The 19,182-nt window shown below is 37.2% G+C and overlaps 1 protein-coding gene across 1 annotated transcript; it reads left to right on the top strand.

Annotated features, from left to right (window-relative positions):
* The first annotated feature begins 15,096 nt into the window (after positions 1-15,096).
* On the top strand, positions 15,097-17,231 carry LOC131151033 (protein DETOXIFICATION 55). The gene is made up of 2 exons (XM_058102204.1): positions 15,097-15,227; positions 15,352-17,231. The coding sequence occupies exons 1-2, from the start codon at positions 15,183-15,185 to the stop codon at positions 16,912-16,914; spliced, it is 1,608 nt and encodes a 535-aa protein (XP_057958187.1). The 5' UTR covers positions 15,097-15,182; the 3' UTR covers positions 16,915-17,231.
* The last annotated feature ends 1,951 nt before the right edge of the window (positions 17,232-19,182 follow it).

Below are 19,182 nucleotides of genomic sequence, written 5' to 3'. Positions count from 1 at the left end.
TAATTCATTCGTACATTCAGAGTTAATTGATTGAATAAGCGAGCACGGGGAAGCAATATATATGTTCAAAAGGTAAAGAGACAACACTCTTCATAATTTGACTAAGGGATAGATCTATGCCTCTCTCCTACTAGTCACTGATTGGCACCTGGCGAGGAAAATTAAAAGAACATCTAGATCAGCAGCTGGTAAAATGCAAATGGCTGGGGGATTGCAAGTTGGGGGGAGGAGGGAGCTAGATTGATTCTATAAGATGGATTCCCCATTAATTCAAGATATACCATCATCACGGTTCGCATCAAATTAAAATATACCAAAGTATGTTGACTATGGAGAACAAAAGGAATGTAGTCAGAAATTGTCAAAACTGATCATGGCCCTCTTTAAGATCTGCAAAATCTCTTTTTTGAGTTTGGTTTTGATTTTTGACTATCTCCAGCGCTGCAGAGTACATCACAAACCTAAGAATATTCTTTACCATTATATTCTTGCATGATTAACCCCAACCCCCCACCTCGGCTTTCTTTAATTTGTTTATTGTTATTGAAGAAAAAAAGTTTAGTCAGTTAACTCTCTAGCTAGCTTCAATGCTAGATACCAATATATATTTATACAGTGGCAACAGTGCGTGGTTGCTTTGTCAACAAAGAAGACACAAAGGAAGCAACCAAATGCATGTGGGGCATGTGGGAGACAGGCATCCAATATCAAACTTTGGTGAGAAAAGTTGACCTTCAATTGCATCTGGCCTTTGTGTTTCCAATTGAGATGATGATATAACTATAATGTGATTGAGGGTTACTTTGAGCATCTTTTTGTGACAGCAGGAAAGATTAATCATAAAATGCCAAGATAGGATAGAAAATAAATCAATAAGTATACATTATCGAATCCAAGATATATATTTATATATATATATATATATATTATTGAATTCCAAGATCTCCAATATGAAAATTATTGTGGAAATGCATTAATGCACCAATAAATTGAAAAAGAGAAATTAAAAAAAAATGATTTATGTCATTGGACAGTCATGTGTCTGCGTTCATGAAAATTTTGCACAATTTTCGCTATCTCATTAATAAAAATGTCTTTGAATTTCAATCCTAAGTCATACACATACATATAGTCACATGTAAAAACTCCAAAGTATCCTCATATAACTGTATAAGTAATATAATGACACTAGTTTAACTCAAACTTACAATATCATATTCGGAACTGTAACCATAAGGTATGATGCGCATGACTTGTACTATTCATAATATATAGGAAGTTTAAATTTGCCTGTCCCCCCTCATTGTTACAAGTTAAAAAGGATACCAAGCTCACACAAAACATAAAAACAATTTTGTTCGTAACTATGATTTTCAGTGTTTTTATGAGTAAGAGTAGTTGATGGCCATGGAAAGGAGCAGGGAAAAAAAAAAAGATTAGCAAGAAAAGCATGTATCTACAGATTTGCCAATTTAATAATTTATTTTTCATTTGAAAATTTTCATTATTAAAGGTATAAAATTAATTTGTTGCTAATAGAGAGAGAGAGAGAGAGAGAGAGAGAGAGAGAGAGAGGACAGCAAAGCAAATATAATTGAATGGTAAACAAGGAAATAAAGTGGGATGGGTGAGATAAGCTAAACATCATGAAATGACCATTGACCATTGACCATGGTATGCTTTTCTCCCAACAACCGGCCATGCCTTGACAGGTATATTGGTTAGCTTCTTGGTCGATTTAAATATATAAAAATGGAAAAGGATGAGAGAGAGAGAGAGAGAGAGAGAGAGAGAGAGAGAGAGAGAGAGAGAGAGAGAGAGAGAGAGAGAGAGAGAGAGATAGAGAGAGAGAGAGAGAGAGAGAGGAAGGTATTAAATCCCATCCTAGCTAGAGCTAATTGACATGATAGTGATGATGGGAAATTTGACTGAAACGCGATTAGTGTATTGTTGACAATATAATCAGATTATGGAGAGTGGGAATCATTATTAGGGCTGATTAGGATTGATTCTTTTTGGTCATTTGGTGCAACTAAATGCACATGCTCGGTCCCTTCCAATCATGACAGGGATATCCCATTTTCCCTTTTCCTTAATCATTCATTTGGTATGCCTATATATAACAGTAATGCATTTTCTAGAGAGAGAGAGAGAGAGAATGGGAGAAGGGAAGTTCATAGTCTAAGCTTTTTTGAGAAAAGGAGAAGAGATGGTGCGTGCAGAAAGAGTTCTAATTGAAAGGGATGACTTCTGATATGCAAGGGTAGCATATTTCCACAGAAGTTTATATATATATATATATATATATATATATATATATATTGGGAGGCCACAATTTGAGATTTTGCATATGATGTGTGTTGAAATTGTGCATAGAAAGTGAGAAAATAAAGGCATAAAAATCAACGATGTCCTTTTTTCCTTTTTTAACTTTTGACTGTGTTATATTTTGGACTTTTTCCTAAACAGATATGGTGCACTCCAACATTTCACTTTCTCTATTCATTTCGGTAGCAAAGGAATATGTTACATACGTAATATATACAATCACCTTGTCAAAATTGAAAATAAAAAACTAAGGCACATTATATATTCTTTCGTTTCAAAATTGAATTTGCTATCGGACAGTATTTGAAATTTAATTTTTTAGGAGGTTGAAGACCTTGCAACCCGATAAAGAGAATTGCAAAAAAAATCTTGCGAATAGAAAATTTGCATGATTCGTCGAGGAAAAAAAGACACAAGTAAGTTCTTAGTAAAGTAAAAGGGTTTTGGAAGTGAAGAAAATAGTTGTACGTCCGTAGAAGGCATGCCATCATTCATACAAAAAGTTAAAGAATTCCTAGCGTCAAAATTCTAAAAGAATACGGATCGAATAATTTAGGAAGAATATGTCACAAGTGAAGGTTGTTCTTGGCCTTATGACTGTTTTGCACATTGGGTGGATAATCACAATGTAAATAATAGCATAAGGTTTTATTCTTTGAGTAGTTAGGATAATGCCTTCGTGAAAAAGGGAAGTTTGGAGCCTGAATCAAAGTGATGTTTCCTAGTGTTAGAGTATGAATCATAGATAACTCTTTCAAGGAGGGGTCAATGTTCATCAATCTTGTAAAATTCACCAACTTTTTAAATTTTTTTTAGTCTAAGAGTTTCCCTCACTAGACATACATTGCATGTCTACAAAGGTGTAATAATAAGAATTGTGTTTTGCCCAGTTGGGCCAACTCAAGTGATAAGAATGACTCGTGACTTTGGTGACCCCAAGGTTACAGGTTCGATTCTCACTTGAGACATTACGCTGGTGAATTATCAGGAATGTGTCAATGGGCAGGCAGTTTTCATTCTCTCGAGTTTAGTGGCGCACCATAATATCTAAAGTGGCGTGATAGTGGATGGAGTTTCCGAATTATTAAAAAAAAAAAAAAGTATATTTTTTTAAAAGAAAAGGTAAGATTATAATAATAAGAATTGTGTTACTTTATAAGTTTATAGCTCGACTTGTGTACACATTCACATTTGCTTGCTACTTCTGCTTACTTGTATTCAATGCTTGTAAATTTGCCCATAGCCAACAAATAGTTTATAGTCAACACGTGACAGTAGTACCAACAATCTAAACCCACTTTCTTAAAGGAAATAATCAAATGGAGAAAACAAGAGAAATAGTGAAGTGAATTTTTTCTGCAGTATGGAGGACTCGGGCAGAAAGTATTTTTCTGGAAAATACCCTTTTACGTAATTGCAGCAAATGGTAACAGCCAACTCAAGGATTTAAACTAGACTTAATTAATTCTAAAAATCAATTAGAAAATTGATAATTGAATCTTTTAATCTAATATGGAATTAAACAGAAAAATTAGATAATTCAAATAATAATAAATAATAAATCAAAATTTAAAAGTAACTTAATTAATTGTTGCAAGAGGAAAAAACTATTAATTTAAATTAGATAGCTAGAGAAATAATAAAAAAGCATGAGTGATAAAACAAGGTGTAATGGTCCTAGGCCCAACTCCGATGAGGAATAGTCCACTTTGGCTCACTGGTCTCACGGGTTTGTCCTAAAAAAGGTACCTTACGTAGTTAGAGTCTAGACCATCCTTATAAGTCCAAGATCTCCCTATTACACATTCGATGTGGGAGTGTGACACAAGGCAGTGTAAATATGCATGTTATGGACTTGTGACTTTGGTGACCTTGGTCACGGGTTCGATTTCTCCTTGGAAATTTACCCCAATGAATTAATAGGGATGCGTCAATAGGTAGGTAGCTTTCACCCCCCAGATTTGGTACCGCACCATAGTCTCCGAAGTGGCACAATGGTGGCTGAAGTCCCTGAATTATCAAATATATATATTATGGACTTGGTAGAGGCCAACTTTCTACCCCTATGATCACTAGCTAGCTATGAGATGCCAAGTCTAGTTGAAAATGAAATCTAGCTAATAGATAAATAGGAGAAAACTTCTCTTTGGATTGACGTATATATCAATATGAAACAATTCTTCAATTCAAAGCACACTACTAATAAGCACACACGAGAGTCGAGAGCCCCTTTGGCCTTCCAGAGGAAAGCAACCAATTTAAGACCACATCTCCAACATAGGCCTTCCCATGGCCAATCAAATGGAGAACTCGAGTCTTTCAACTAATGCTTTACCAGAGGATGTCAATGGGGACCATACAACATTTCTAATGCGTAGGATCCTCCTAAGAGGCAAGTACAGAGCATACTCAGCCCCATGTCATGAACAAGAGGTACCCATTACAGTTTCGTTAAACCTGAAGTTTGCCTTGCGCTAGCACTGTGATTCGGTAGGTTACGGGTATCCACTGTAAAGTAATCCCTCAAGAAATCATGAGGTCATTACAAGCTCATAAGAGTAAGGCTTAGAAGCCCTTTGAAAAATCAGCTTTAGGGAAAAGAGAAGCTTAGAAGGCCATGGATTAAACACACAAAGGATTTATATTCTAAGGAAACTCTGAGTTACATAAAGCAAAGATGAAAATGACTTAAAGAAGACACTGACATAGTAGGTGAAGACTTTAGTAAAAGTGGTTGAAGACTTTTACGACGACTGACAACTGACAGTGACGACCTAACAAATGACACGATAAAGGTGACAGCACATGGGCGGCTGCATTTGTATGGGAGTAACCCACCACCTTTAATCACGTCAACAACTTTTGACACTAAGGCCAACAACTTTTGACTCACATGCAAACTTACAAATTACATATTATCAAAGGCATTGGATGCCAAATAACTTTACACATAGTGGGGAACATATAGGGCTAGATGAGATGTGACGAAGAGAGGTTGAGGTTGATGTAATCATCATCCGTGATATCTCCATAGATCGGATGGTGGTAAGTTGGCGGATCAAAAGGATAGTCTTCATCAGTGTCCATTAGATCATGATCCTTACGGTCTTTGTCAGTTGGTGGCTTAGGAGCTGGAATCTCGTCTGGAACAACATGGACGAGTTCAGAGCAGAACTGCAGATTATTCATTTCACAGAGGTGATTTAATAGTGAAGGCTTGTAGCTGAGCCATGTACTGGGGAAGTTGTACAGCGTATCCCATTCGTAGACTTGATTCTGGGACCATAAGAGATTCCTATTGGAAATGTAGAAATACGGTCTATGTAGAATGAAGATACTGTGTACTGAGGCTCCTTCAGCTGGGTCCATCTTCCAAAGGTTATGATTACCCATGAGAGTAGCCAACTTCTTTCTCCAGGTGAAAATGGGTCAAGCAGTTGGAGGAATGTCCAAAACAAGGAGTTCTGTTTAGCTGGATCATTAAGATGAGTGTACGTCTCCTGTAGTGGAAGGAATACAGCATGTACCTGCAAAACAGAGATATACCATATATATACCATAGTACATTAGTATTGAAGGATGATGGTTTGATGATGTATGGATTGAGAAAAGGGTAAGATGGGAAGATTAGGTGATGACTTATCAGATCAGCATAGTAGCCATAGAAGGTCTTAGCATAGGATTTGATTCTAGAGGCATCAATGGTCTGAGGAGGTATTTCTGGAGGGAACTGTATTTGGGTAGAAGCACCAAAATAGAGAATATCTGGAGCTGAAAAGGAGGATGAGGCCATGAGGATTAGTGGAATGGCTCGGTGTCTTGAGATAAGGAAGGAAGTTTTCCGAGGGCGAGATAACATGTCGGCAAGAACGTTGTGATCGCCTTTTATATACTTCACAGAGAAGTCATATCTGGAAAACCAATCTTTTAATCTGAGAATCTGTGGATCAGGGAGAATCTTGTTCTGGAATTCAAGCATCTTTGGGAAATATGAGTTATCCATTTCAATTGTAAAATGCTTTGATCTGACATAAAAGTCAAATTTCTGAATCCCATTTTTCACTGCAATTATCTCCTTGAAGACAGTGTGATAGTGCTTCTGGGAATCCTTGAATTCTCCGCTAGCATATCCATAATAGGATCTCTTGTTGTCCTTTTCTTCAAGCAGTAGAGCACCCTAGTAATGATCTCTAGCATCTGACTGCAAGATAAGATTTCCTGTGGATGGAATAGTCAAAGGCGGTGGATCCTTTGCAGCTTTCTTAAGATGTCTGACAGCTTGTGTCTGGTCAAGGCCCTATAGGGGTGGTTTCTTTTTCAAAAGCTGTGACAAGGTGCTGGTAAATTGACTTGCATGTGGGATAAAGTCTCTGATGTAATTAATGACGCCGAGAAATTGCTGTATTTCTTTAACAGAGAGATTATCATCAGGAAATTGTAATAATTGTTCAGCAAGATGAGGACCTAGACAAATGGTCCTATGAGATATTTTTGTTCCCAAGAAATCAATTTCCTACTGGCCAATTATGCTTTTCTTTTCTGACGGCATTATCCCAAACTGTGAGGCCAGCTGGTGAAAATGTTCAAGAAGATGATGGTGATCCACATGACTCTTGGAAAATAATAAGATATCATCAATGTAAATCAGGATACTGTGAAGGATAGGATTGAAAATCTTGGTCATCGCCTTTTGGAATAGTGATGGCGCAATCTTCAGGACAAAAGGTAAAACAGTTCATTGGAACTGTTCATTGGGAATACAAAAGGCCGTTTTGAATCTGTCATCTGGATGAATTCCAAGTTTCCAAAAAGCTTAAATCGAACTTGGAAAATAACATGGCTTCAGCAAGATGGATAAATTGTGTTCTAGCTTTTGGAATAAGGAATTTATCATCCCTAATGAACACATTTAATGGCTTGTAATCAATAATCAATCTTTTCTTTCCTCTAATCTTTTCTGATTTTTTTCAACGTAAAACGCTTGGCATGCCCAAGAGGAACTGGTTGGCTCAATTAAGCCTTGCTTTAATAATGAATGACATTCTTCTCTTGCAAGTTTAAGATCTGAAGGGGACATCCCTGGATGAGTAGCTTTGGTCGGACTAATATCTTCATTTAGCTTGAACGGGATGTGAATAAATAAGTCTGGGTTTTTCCAGAGGAGATGATCATGGACGAACTGGTCATGACTTTCAGCACATAATTTCAACAATTTTTTTTGAATGGGTAGGAAATCCGAGGAGGAATGGGAAAGAGAATAGATTTTTCTTATCCGGGTAAAGGCTTTGAATTCTCTTTTGCACTGAATTCTTGTGGGAAGAATTCTCAGGGATTTTGAAAGACAATAAATGTAATGGTCCAAAGTATAATGATATTTAAATAATAAATAGGGAGGGAAATAGTAACAGTAACAGAAGGAGGTAGCCGACTTCATCGATGAACGCTTCGACGTTGCATTTTGGATATAATAACCCAAGAAATTTTCTAAGCACTCATCGACGAACACATGGGTTTCATCAACAAGTGTTCTTCAGGATCTCGTTGACGAGGTCCCGTCTCGTCGATGAGAAGATACCGAGAGAAAATTTTTGGGAAGTCTGAAATTCGTCAATGAGGGTACAGATTCATCGACGAACTTTCTACAGGACTCATCGACGAGGTGACGTGGCTCGTCAACGAATCTTGCAGTATAAATAGCCCTACACTCAGTTTAATCGCAGAAAAATCAACACAACTTTCCTCTCTCTCTCTCTCTCTCTCTCTCTCTCTCTCTCTCTCTCCTACTATCTCTCCTCCATCTTTCTTTGATTTTGGCCCCATCAGATGTCGGATCAACGATCTAAGACCATCACGACGCTCCTGGCAAAGTTCTCTCCAAGTTTATCGAGGCGAATCATTGGTCGAATCGAGTTGAATTTCTTCCCAGAGTTAGGGTAAGGCCTTTTATTCTGTTTTTGGCCTTCGGGTAGCTGTAGGAAATGACGAAGACAAAGAAATAATGATGTTTTGTTCTGACAAATGTTGTTTTCAGGGTATTGAGTAGAAAGCCCTGCGAGTGTTGGACCAATGTACCATAGAGGCTTTCCAATAGTCAGGTAAGGGGAACATGCTACTAGGAAACTTCATTATGATTTCAATACAAAATATAGGTTGTTATCAAATTATTATTTAGATTTTATATATATATTTATAGGTTCTAAAACCTGATAATATTAATATTTATTTGTGTGGCTGGAGTTGATAATAGAACAGTACTATATTTATAGAATTTGTGAATACCATGTCTATAGTTATTAACAGAAATACCATGTTATTTGCATATTATAGAATAATAAATTTTTTAATGTACAGTATACTCAGAAATATGTATTTTCAGTAATCTCAGAATAACATGTTTATCAGTACCATAATGCCCCGATATACAGATATTCAGACAACAGTTCAGTTATATTGAAATCAGATTTTCAGTTAGTTATTTAGAATTTTAGATAAATTTTATGGGGTTATGGATGTTTTAGAAACCACAGTAAAAACAGTATATTACAGATATCAGATACCTATATAGTATCAGACCCTGATGTATTAGACAGCAGAGCACGATACCGTAGCTACAGATATTCAGTTCAGAGTGCAACCACTTTACTCAGATAGTAAGTGGTATGAGGTCGATCATGCCCATGTCGGAACAGGCTCTCCATCATATATGGGTTGAGGGGGTCAATCAGACTGTCGGAGTTCAGTTGACTTACCCTGGTCGACCAGCCAAGATAGGTCCCGCCTTCGGGCCTCACAACCCTGTCATAAGGGGTTAAATCATGACATACAGCCATCTAGGAAAATTTCTCAGATATTATGAGTACTATCAGACTTTCAGAAATAGTAGCATTAATATGAAAAGTAATTTCATACAGATTAGCATGTTCAGTTATGTAGTTGATGGTTTTATTATACGTTATTTAATATCAGCATTTTTAGATCCAATTATTCATATTACTCTTAAATCAAATTATTTTTACCAAACGATAGCTCAATAGCCACACCCTGGTAATAGCATGTTTCGTCTTACTGAGCGTTGGCTCATCCCAGTGTTGAATTATTTTTCAGGTAAACCAGCTAGGCGAGTGGAGTAGGCTCGCAGGTAGAGAGGTTGTTGTACTACCTTTTGAGAGTGAGTATTTTTGGGTAGCATGTTTTGTAATCCCTTGGTATCAGTAAAGGTAGTTTGGAGAGAACAGTAATGTTTGTATATTGTAAGATGATTTGACACTCTGGTATTGTATTATGTGTGGATTTATTTAATATGATTGGCTTTCCGCCATTTAGGTTAATGATTGGATTTAAAATTAGGGAAAAAGATTTTATTTTATTAGCAGGTCGTTTCAGTAAACATCCCATCCTAATAAAACATCTTTTTTAGGAAGTGGACTTCCAATGATATGAGCCCAAATAATGCAATTAGGAAGGAGTTTAATCCAAATTTTCCTTTTGGAAATCAAAGTGGTTGTAAAAATTTGATCATTTGCAGCTCTAAAGAATTGAGTATGGGAAGACCAATAATCTGTTGGTAGGACTTTTGGATTAACCATAGTCTTATGGGATCCTGTATCAATGAATGCAATAGCAGATATGGGTTTGCCATACTTTTCAGGAAGAAGCTGGATTTGAATATGAGGACTTATCTGAGAACCTTCATATGAGAGAACGAGCTGGATATTGAATATTTTCTCTGATTGGGAATCATCTTCTGAATCGGAATTTTCTAAATCAGTCAGGACAAGAACAGTTTCTTCAGTCATTTCCTCCTATTCTGAAAGAACAGATTCAGCATCTGCATCAAGGTTTTCAGTTTGTAACAGTTGGGCGAGTTTTGCAAACTTCAACCTGTTCATAGGGCACTATTTATCATAATTTCCTTTTGCAAATGAAACATTAAGGATATTTTTCATGTCCTCGTTGATCCTTTTTCTTGAAGAATCTAAATTTCTTTTTCCTTTTGGAATTTTTCCTGAGGCGTTTGTCAGAACCATAGTCTTTGAAGTGTTTCTTCTTTTTAGGACTACAGATGCAATCCTTTTTTTTGCATTTGATTTGAAGAAACGGCTTCTTGCACTGTTTAGTGAACTTGTGGTTCTGTTTCATCATCTTCGAGAAAAGTTGATGAGTGTCACATAGTTTCTCAAGAGAGGCTAAGGCAAGCTGATGAATTTCTCCAAAAGATATGTCTCTTAGATATCTTTGAAGAGCAAACAGCTTTCTTTGAAGTTCAGGCTAAATGTCTTCTAGAAGAGAATTAATATAAACTTGTCTGAGGTTTTCATCATTCATTCCGCCAAGGAGATAATAACGTCTGGACATTCTTTGATAATGAAAATCAAGATCTTTATTTTTTAATGAACAACAACGCATTTCAAAGAATTCATGTCTGACTTCATTGGCATGAGCATCAGGGTCTCCAATAAATTCATGATAAAGAACACCAAGAGCTTGAGAAGGAGACTGTGATATGATGAACGTTAATTGTCTGTAATCACCAAGACTTTGAAACCGATCTCTTAATGTTCCAGTGAATCTAGAAACAAATTCAAGTAGAACAGTATCAAGATTGTTTCCTAGTTTAGAGAGTTGGAGATCAATCCAAGCATCAAATTCTTCAATTCTATCTCTCCATTTTGTTGGTGATAGACCTTCAAATGAGAACCAAGGACCATTCTGGGGAACATATTGTTTTGGGACTGAGTCAGCCGGGGCTGATTCAACTTTAATAGATTCTTCTATAATGGGAATTGTAGTATCAGTCTGTTCATTGAATTCCTAGGTTCTGGATGATCCTGGGTCAGTAGGATTTGCCATAAGCATGTGTGAGAGATATGTAATCTCACCATCTGTTGTGGACAAGGTTTGTGAAGATGCTTAAGCGGAAACATCATTTTCTTTAGAGGATGTTTCAAGGATAGTAATAACATTATCAGCAAGCATTAATGGTGGCTGATCCTGGGATGGAAATGGTTGTTTGAACTTTTGGTCAGCAAAAGTGGGTTTGGAGGATTCTGATTTGAGCAAAGCTGAGGATCTCGAGGAAGTAGGTTTGGAAGGTATGAGAGAATTTCTTCTGAGGAACTCAGCAATGGATTTGAAATTTTTAGACTAATCTGGTAAGTAAGATGGAGATGGTGGTGAATGAGATGGAAAAGAGGAATATGATGGTGAGTATGGAAAGGATTTAGGGACATAAGAAACATGAGGAGGAGGAGGATGGAGATCTCGTTCCATCTGAGATAACTAATATTTGAGTCTGTAAATCTCTAACTCCTTCTGATTGAACATTGGTCTTCACGGATTCACACTATTAATAGGAATGTCATCTTCAAAGGTGACAAGCTTTATCATCAAGGACTGGAGGACTGGTGGTGTGCTGGAGGAGGCACCATCATTTAGATTGAACATAGTCTTCACGGTTCCGTCTGGCAGTCTCTGGAATTTTAGGTCTGAAAGATGAATAGGTACTGACTGCTGGTGAAGTTGTTCATAGCTGGTAATCCACTCCAAAGGGATTAGCTGCTTCAATTCGTCTCTGGGAATTTGTCGTGGTATCTGCAGAATGGTTGGCACTTCATCTTCTCTTTCAGCAATGATCAAAATGGTATTGTCAGACTGTCCTGAAAGTGGAAGATCAATAGCATGATCTTGTAGTCTGTAGATAAGCTGATGATGAAGAGTAGTCATGTAAGTAGAAGATATCTGAAGAGCACCAGTGATTTGAAGCTGAACCTTTATGCAGTTCTTCAAATTTTTATCCCTTAAAGGAATATTGAAATTTAGGAAAAAGGTGAGGCAGACACTTCCAACTTGAAATGTAATGAGAGAGGTTCTAATTGCAGCATGCTCATACTGAGTATAAGTGGTATTGAGGAGAGTAATTCTTATTGTAACAGGAAGTCCTTTTCTGCCATGCAAGGTAAGGAGAAGTCGAACAGCACCGATGTGAAGGTGAGTATAACCTTCTCTAATCCATTGGTTAATCAGATATTGGTTAAGCTCAAAATCAACATACTACTCTCTGGAAGAGGCTGGGATAAGACATTTATGAAGGACTGTGGTCTGAACGAATTGTTTGACTTGAGGTCTGTTGTGGGATATAAGACGAGTAAGGACTTGGTTGGCTAAGGATTTCTTTTTCCTGAAAATATTGTAGGGATTTACAAGAGGAAGAGAGGTTTCCTGGATCTGAGTAGAATCAGGAATAATAGAGTATTCAACTAGGGTGGTTATTTTGGAAGAAGTTGTTCTCTTGATGGAGGGAGGAAGAGAGATGGAAGAAGAAAGACAATTTGAATCAGTAGAGGGTGTATCCATGGTTTGCAAGCTTTCTCTGTCACTAATTGTGCTTCGTTCTTCTAAAATCACTCTTATGATCTCAACTTTTCCTAGACTCCAGACAAAGAACATGGGCTCTGATACCACACGAGACGGAGAAATAAATCTAGAGGAAAATTTATTTAAATTAGATAGAGAAATAAAAGCACTAGTGATGAATGATAATCAAGAGAATGCTTGTGCTTGTGTTATGGACTTGCTAGAGTAAATAGCCCTATTACTATGAGATAGCAATTAATTAAGTCTCTACATCAAAATCGATCTAATATATATAAATAGAAGAAAAACTAATTCTTAGGATCTATCAAAATGCGATCAAGAAGAGTTAATTATTCTTCATTTTAAAATAGTACAATCATGTGCTCATTTACGTATAACATGCAAAACACATGCACAAATATATATACTGTAATATTTAGCAACACTAGCCAGCTAGCTAGCCACAAATATATAAACGTTAGATGTACAACATGTGCTACCTTGCTACCTATATGAAAAGTGCTTGCAATTTTACATCCAAACACAGCATTAATAAGTCATGGAAATACCCATCTCATTTTACCACAAGCAAGGAGGGGCATGCATTATTTTATTCACCTCAGTTAAATTTTACATGCACAAAAATAATATTTATCCCCTTCTAGCAGCTATACTATATATATAATGGCCAACAAACCAAACCCTGAAAAGAAGAATAAGAAGAAGGAACGATCTGATATTGGAAGGAGAGTGAGTGTATTAACTTTTTTGGACAAGGGGTGTGCTACTATTATGAACGTGTTAGGTGGTGTTTGGTTCTGGGCTCTGGATGGGTCGGTCAATCCCTAAAGCTAGACTTCTTGTGAGTGCACAATGTGAATGAAATGCCTTCTGTTGCGCTCACTGCCGCAATTAACTCCTCAACTTGCTTATGTTAGTTACTTTTCTAAATTTGAATAATTTATTAAACATGTTTTCTATGCTATTAAAGATGAAGTGATTAAATATTTATTGGCTTTACTAGTTTATGACACGTATCTATTGTGAGTGATTGATAGCATATGCATTTGTATGACACGTGATAATATCACACTAGTGTGATGATTTTAGTCCAATTCCAATGAGATATTTTTGGCTTTGCCCTACTGACCTTCATGGGTTTGTCCTATAAAAAGGGTCACATATAGTTGGAACTTAAATCATTCTTATAAGATGAAGATTTTCTTGATATGCGTCGATGCGGAATTACAATAATAATTGATTGAATGACTAGTGATAAATTATATTATTATTACCATAATATATACTATTATGTTATTTATCACTAGTTATACGAGAAAGACGTGCCATATATCAATATGCCTATATGAGAAGACCGTCCTCCATACCACTTGACAAAGAGAGAATTCTTCACCATTTATTTTTGCAAAAGTCAGTGTCATTCCAACAAACATGAAATAAATTAAGAAAATAAGTTATCAAAGGGAGCATAAAACAAAAGGTAGCAAATTGACTACATCTTATAAGAAAAGAATTCACGTCAATAATTTTTTTCACATGTTTTCATAATATTAAACCCCGTTTGATAGAATATTTATCGTTGACTTTATTTGTCTTACACTTCTTAGAGTTCTTTAATTTTATCTAATTTACATCTAATCTAAAATTTTAACCCAAGAAAAAGATACAAAATTAGTTTAATCCCAAATAAACACTTTGCACATTCCTTATATTTTAATAATTTGATTACATTATAAATACATCCTAGATTTAAGTACATGTCTAACAAATGAATAAAAAGGAATAATTTATACGATTTGACATACTAAGGTTATGTTTATGGAATTATTGAGAAAACGGATCTCCAGTATACTGATCAAAACCAAACTATCAAAAAATTTTAATTTTCAATTTCACACGTGTGAAAATTTTAAAATATCTACATAGAACACTATAAATAATAGCACTACTGCTTTTAAGTAAAAATTTTGTACTATATCTATATAAAGACCTCTAGTGGACCTTCAAAAAAACGTGTATGACCCACAACTTATGAGATTCCATATACTAAAAAGATTCGCACACGTACAATATTTTCATATGGGTCAATGAAAACCTTAGAATGAATATATATATATATACACATTAGGCTCTAATTATCTCTTATAACTCTCAATATATACGTGCCAAGCTCAACATACGTCTCTCAGTTTACAATGTTAAAAATTAACCCGGTAATTGATGATGATCACTACCTTTTTCCTGTCATTCCAGTTGATACTGATTGCATCAAAGCTCTCACAATCTCCCAAGAAAACGATAAACCAGACCCCCACCCCCCCCCCCCCCCCCCCCCCCCCAACCTTCCCCCCAGCCTATAAAAATCTTCTCATCATTCCATCTTCACACCCCCCCACCCTCTCTCTCTCTCTCTCTCTCTCTCTCCACCCAACTCTCAACGCATCAGCAGAGCCAAAGAAAAATTTGCAAGAAGTGCCAAAATGGTTTCTACAGAACAAATCCCAAAGCACCCCACAATGCCAGAGGTACCAAATCTTCATCCATACGCCCTTTAAGCTTATTTACGTTATATGCATATGCATACTCACGCACCCACACAAGTTTATATATATAAATATAATTAATTTGCGATTTTTGAATTTGTGGTAGGTGGTGGAGGAGCTTAAAGCAATAGGAGACCTGGGCTTTCCCATAGCCGCCATCAGCTTGGTGGGCTACCTCAAGAACATGATACTGGTGGCATGCATGGGCAAGCTGGGAAGCCTGGAGCTCGCCGGCGGCGCCCTCGCCATCGGCTTCACCAACATCACCGGCTACTCCGTTCTCTCGGGTCTGGCCATGGGCATGGAGCCCATTTGCAGCCAAGGATTCGGGTCCAAAAACTTCTCCCTGGTCTCCCTCACCTTCCAGAGAACCACCCTAATGCTCCTACTAGCCTCCCTGCCCATTGGGCTCTTGTGGGTCAACCTCCGTCCCCTCATGCTCCTGCTCCACCAGGACCCGGACATCACCCGGGTTGCCAGCCTCTACTGCCGGGTCGCCATTCCGGATCTCCTCGCCAACAGCCTTCTCCACCCGCTCCGAATCTACTTGCGCAGCAAAGGCTCGACCTGGCCCATCATGTGGTGCACTTTACTAGCAACCTCTCTTCACCTCCCCATTACAATTTTCTTATCCTTCACTCTCGCTCTTGGGGTCCCTGGCGTCGCTGTCTCCACTTTTCTCACTAATTTTAACATCGTCCTCTTTCTCTTGTGCTACATTTTTTACGCTCGCACCCCTGAAGAGCCCTTGTTCTTTTATGTAGGCAAGCCACGAAAGGAGTTAGCGAGATTTGAAACCTATGCAAGTATTGAGCCCAATGAAGAGCTCATCACCAACGGGCCATCTCGTAAAATCCACGAAAAACCCTTATCTAAGCCATTACTAATAACATCGGCCCCGTACCCGCTTCCTCCTTTGACTCCTACTAGTACTACTTTGGGCCAAGAATGGGGAATGCTACTCCGGCTCGCAATACCGAGCTGCCTTTCGGTGTGTTTGGAGTGGTGGTGGTACGAGTTCATGACGCTTCTCGCTGGTTATCTTCACAACCCGCAAGTCGCCCTCGCGACATCGGCCATCGTGATACAAACCACTTCCCTCATGTACACATTGCCAACGACTTTGAGCTCCTCGGTGTCGACCCGGGTGGGGAATGAGCTCGGAGCAGGCAGGCCCGAGAAGGCCCGTTTGGCGACGATGGTTGCGATCAGGCTGGCCCTGGTGGGCTCGGTGTTTGGGCTGGTTTGGACCACAGTGGGGGGTGAAGCATGGGGGAAGGTCTTCACAGAGGACAGTGAGGTTCTGCAGTTGACGAAGGCTGTGCTGCCCATAATTGGGCTTTGTGAGCTTGCAAATTGTCCACAGACCACAAGCTGTGGGGTTCTCAGGGGCAGTGCAAGGCCTGGGGTTGGGGCTGGGATCAACTTCTACTCATTCTACTTGGTGGGTACTCCTGTGGCCATGGTTTTGGCCTTTGTTTGGAAACTAGGGTTTGTGGGCCTTTGTTATGGGCTTTTGGCGGCCCAAATTGCATGTGTAGTATCCATCTTGACAGTGATTAGTAGGACAGATTGGGAGAAGGAGTCCTTGAAGGCTAAAGAGCTAGTGGGAAGAGCACATGATGATGACAAAACAATGGTGAAATGTGAAGAGGGAGTTGGGTGCTAGCATAAAGCTGTAGCTAGTATATTTTTGAGAAGTGAAAGTGGGCATTTATTTTTTTTTATGGGTGGAAGGGAACACACATAAAGATTAAAGAACATAGATTTTAAGGGGGCAAAGTCAAAGCACAGAGTTGGACATCGATCCCATAACATCATCATCATCATCATCATATTCGGTCATATTTATTATGTGATTCCATTAGTATTGCTTGGCTCCGCCTCTTTCTAATTCCGTTGTCCCTACTAATCTTTTGTACATATTTGTGGAAATTGATGTGCTCCATTGGATTGGTTGGGGTTGGCATATTACCCAATTGTGTATCTAAGCGTTTTCTTTTCATTTTTCATTCAAAATTATAAGTCATAGTCTTATCTTGTGCATGTGGCTTACAGTAAAAGCATGTAGCAATCAAGAAATTAAAGAATCAGTAGACCAGTAAGTTGTCATGTGGAGCTTAAAATGAAATAAGAAAGAACTGCAAAAGAAAATACGCTATCTTCAATTATATAGCTCAGATCCACTTAACCACACATGTTTTGTGTAAGGATCCTCTTTGTACGGTACCATATTAAAAATATATATGTGGTAATAAAAGTGTAGTTCAAATCCTATAGTTCATGTAATTAATTTATGCCACGCTGGTAGGTTGTTGACTAGTTTTGACCAATTAATAATGTTTGTCCATCATTAGCACTACGAATCGAACAACCATGTGGCTTACAGTAAAAGCATGTAGCAATCAAGAAATTAAAGAATCAGTAGACCAGTAAGTTATCATGTGAAACTTAAAATGAAATAAAAAAGAATTGCAAAAAGAAATACGCTATCTTCAATTATATGGTTCAAATCCACTTAACCACACATGTTTTGTGTAAGGATCCTCTTTGTACAGTACCATATTAAAAATTATATATGCGGTAATAAAAGTGTAGTTCAAATCCTATAGTTCATGCAATTAATTTACGCCACGTTGGTGGGTTGTTGACTAATTTTGACCAATTAATAATGTTCGTCCATCATTAGCACTATGAATCGAACAACCAAGTGTTTGTTTCTTATTGTACTAAAAGTTTTAGTTTAATCAAGAATAATCAAGAAGGAGCTCTCCCCCAAATACTTTATAATACTACAACTCAAGTGCCATCTTGCGTGGATAATTTTGGCTCAAAATACTTTAAAAGTTTGATCTTAGATTTGGATTCATATAAGAATTTGAATCATAAAATAAAATAACAACATTAAACTCTATGTAAATCTATATAAGTTCAAAGTTATATTCTAAAATTTATTCTTTTATACACACAAAAACATATTTTAATATCTGATTAAAGTGGGGATTCATCATCGATCGAAAAAATATCTAACAAAATAGACTATTAAAAAAACAAGAACATTTGAACAATTAATAATGACATACATGTGTCACGACATAATTGTTTTCAAATTAAAACACAAAATCTTTTTGTCCCACTTCGTCCTTTGACTCATAAGCATATGCACATCATAGAAATTTGACTTTGGAATCATGGCCAAAGCCTTATCCTGCCTATCATTGGCTTGAACAAATTCTGGACCTCTAACCATCGGTTGCTATTAAAGTCATATGAGAGGCCATAGAGGTGTCTACAGCTCATCAACTCATATACATACACTAATAATTTTAAAACATAAAATTTTTAAAGTCATTTTCCTCTCTATTATTGAGAATTGAGACAGAATGTTTGTGTACCTCATTGCAAGGCGCATGCCTTCTATGTACCCCACGTGTGTTGGACTATATCATTCTCAAGCCAATACCATGCTTGAAATTTCAATTCAAGGCTTGTCCTTGATCATTGTGTGGGAAGACCATCTCAAACAACATTAGTAATATGTCTTTGCTTTTAATTATCTTTTAAAATTTTCATTTCCTAACATTATTTTTGTTGCTCGAATTATTTTTTTTTTTTTAAAAGAGAGATAAAGAAAATAAAATAACATCACCTAAATTACGTTTGTGGAATCATGGTTCATCTTCTGATCCATTTATGAGAAGTTAGATCGAGTTTGAATTTTCTAATCTTGCATTGGGTTTAAGAAAATTTTCGTTGGGGTAGAGAGACTAAAATGGTATATCTAAAAAATTGGATGCTTCTAAATTGGGAATCATGTACATATATAGTCATCTTAGGTCCATAAAATAAAAAGAACAGTATAGTACTAATGAGTACAAAATTAAGGTCAACTACGACCACCTATCTCAATGGCCAATGAAGTTGCAGTGAGAACACT

The sequence above is a fragment of the Malania oleifera genome, chromosome 3, assembly GCF_029873635.1.
Source record: "Malania oleifera isolate guangnan ecotype guangnan chromosome 3, ASM2987363v1, whole genome shotgun sequence".
Classification (NCBI taxonomy): Eukaryota; Viridiplantae; Streptophyta; class Magnoliopsida; order Santalales; family Ximeniaceae; genus Malania; species Malania oleifera.
This window is presented reverse-complemented; position numbering and strand designations above follow the sequence as displayed.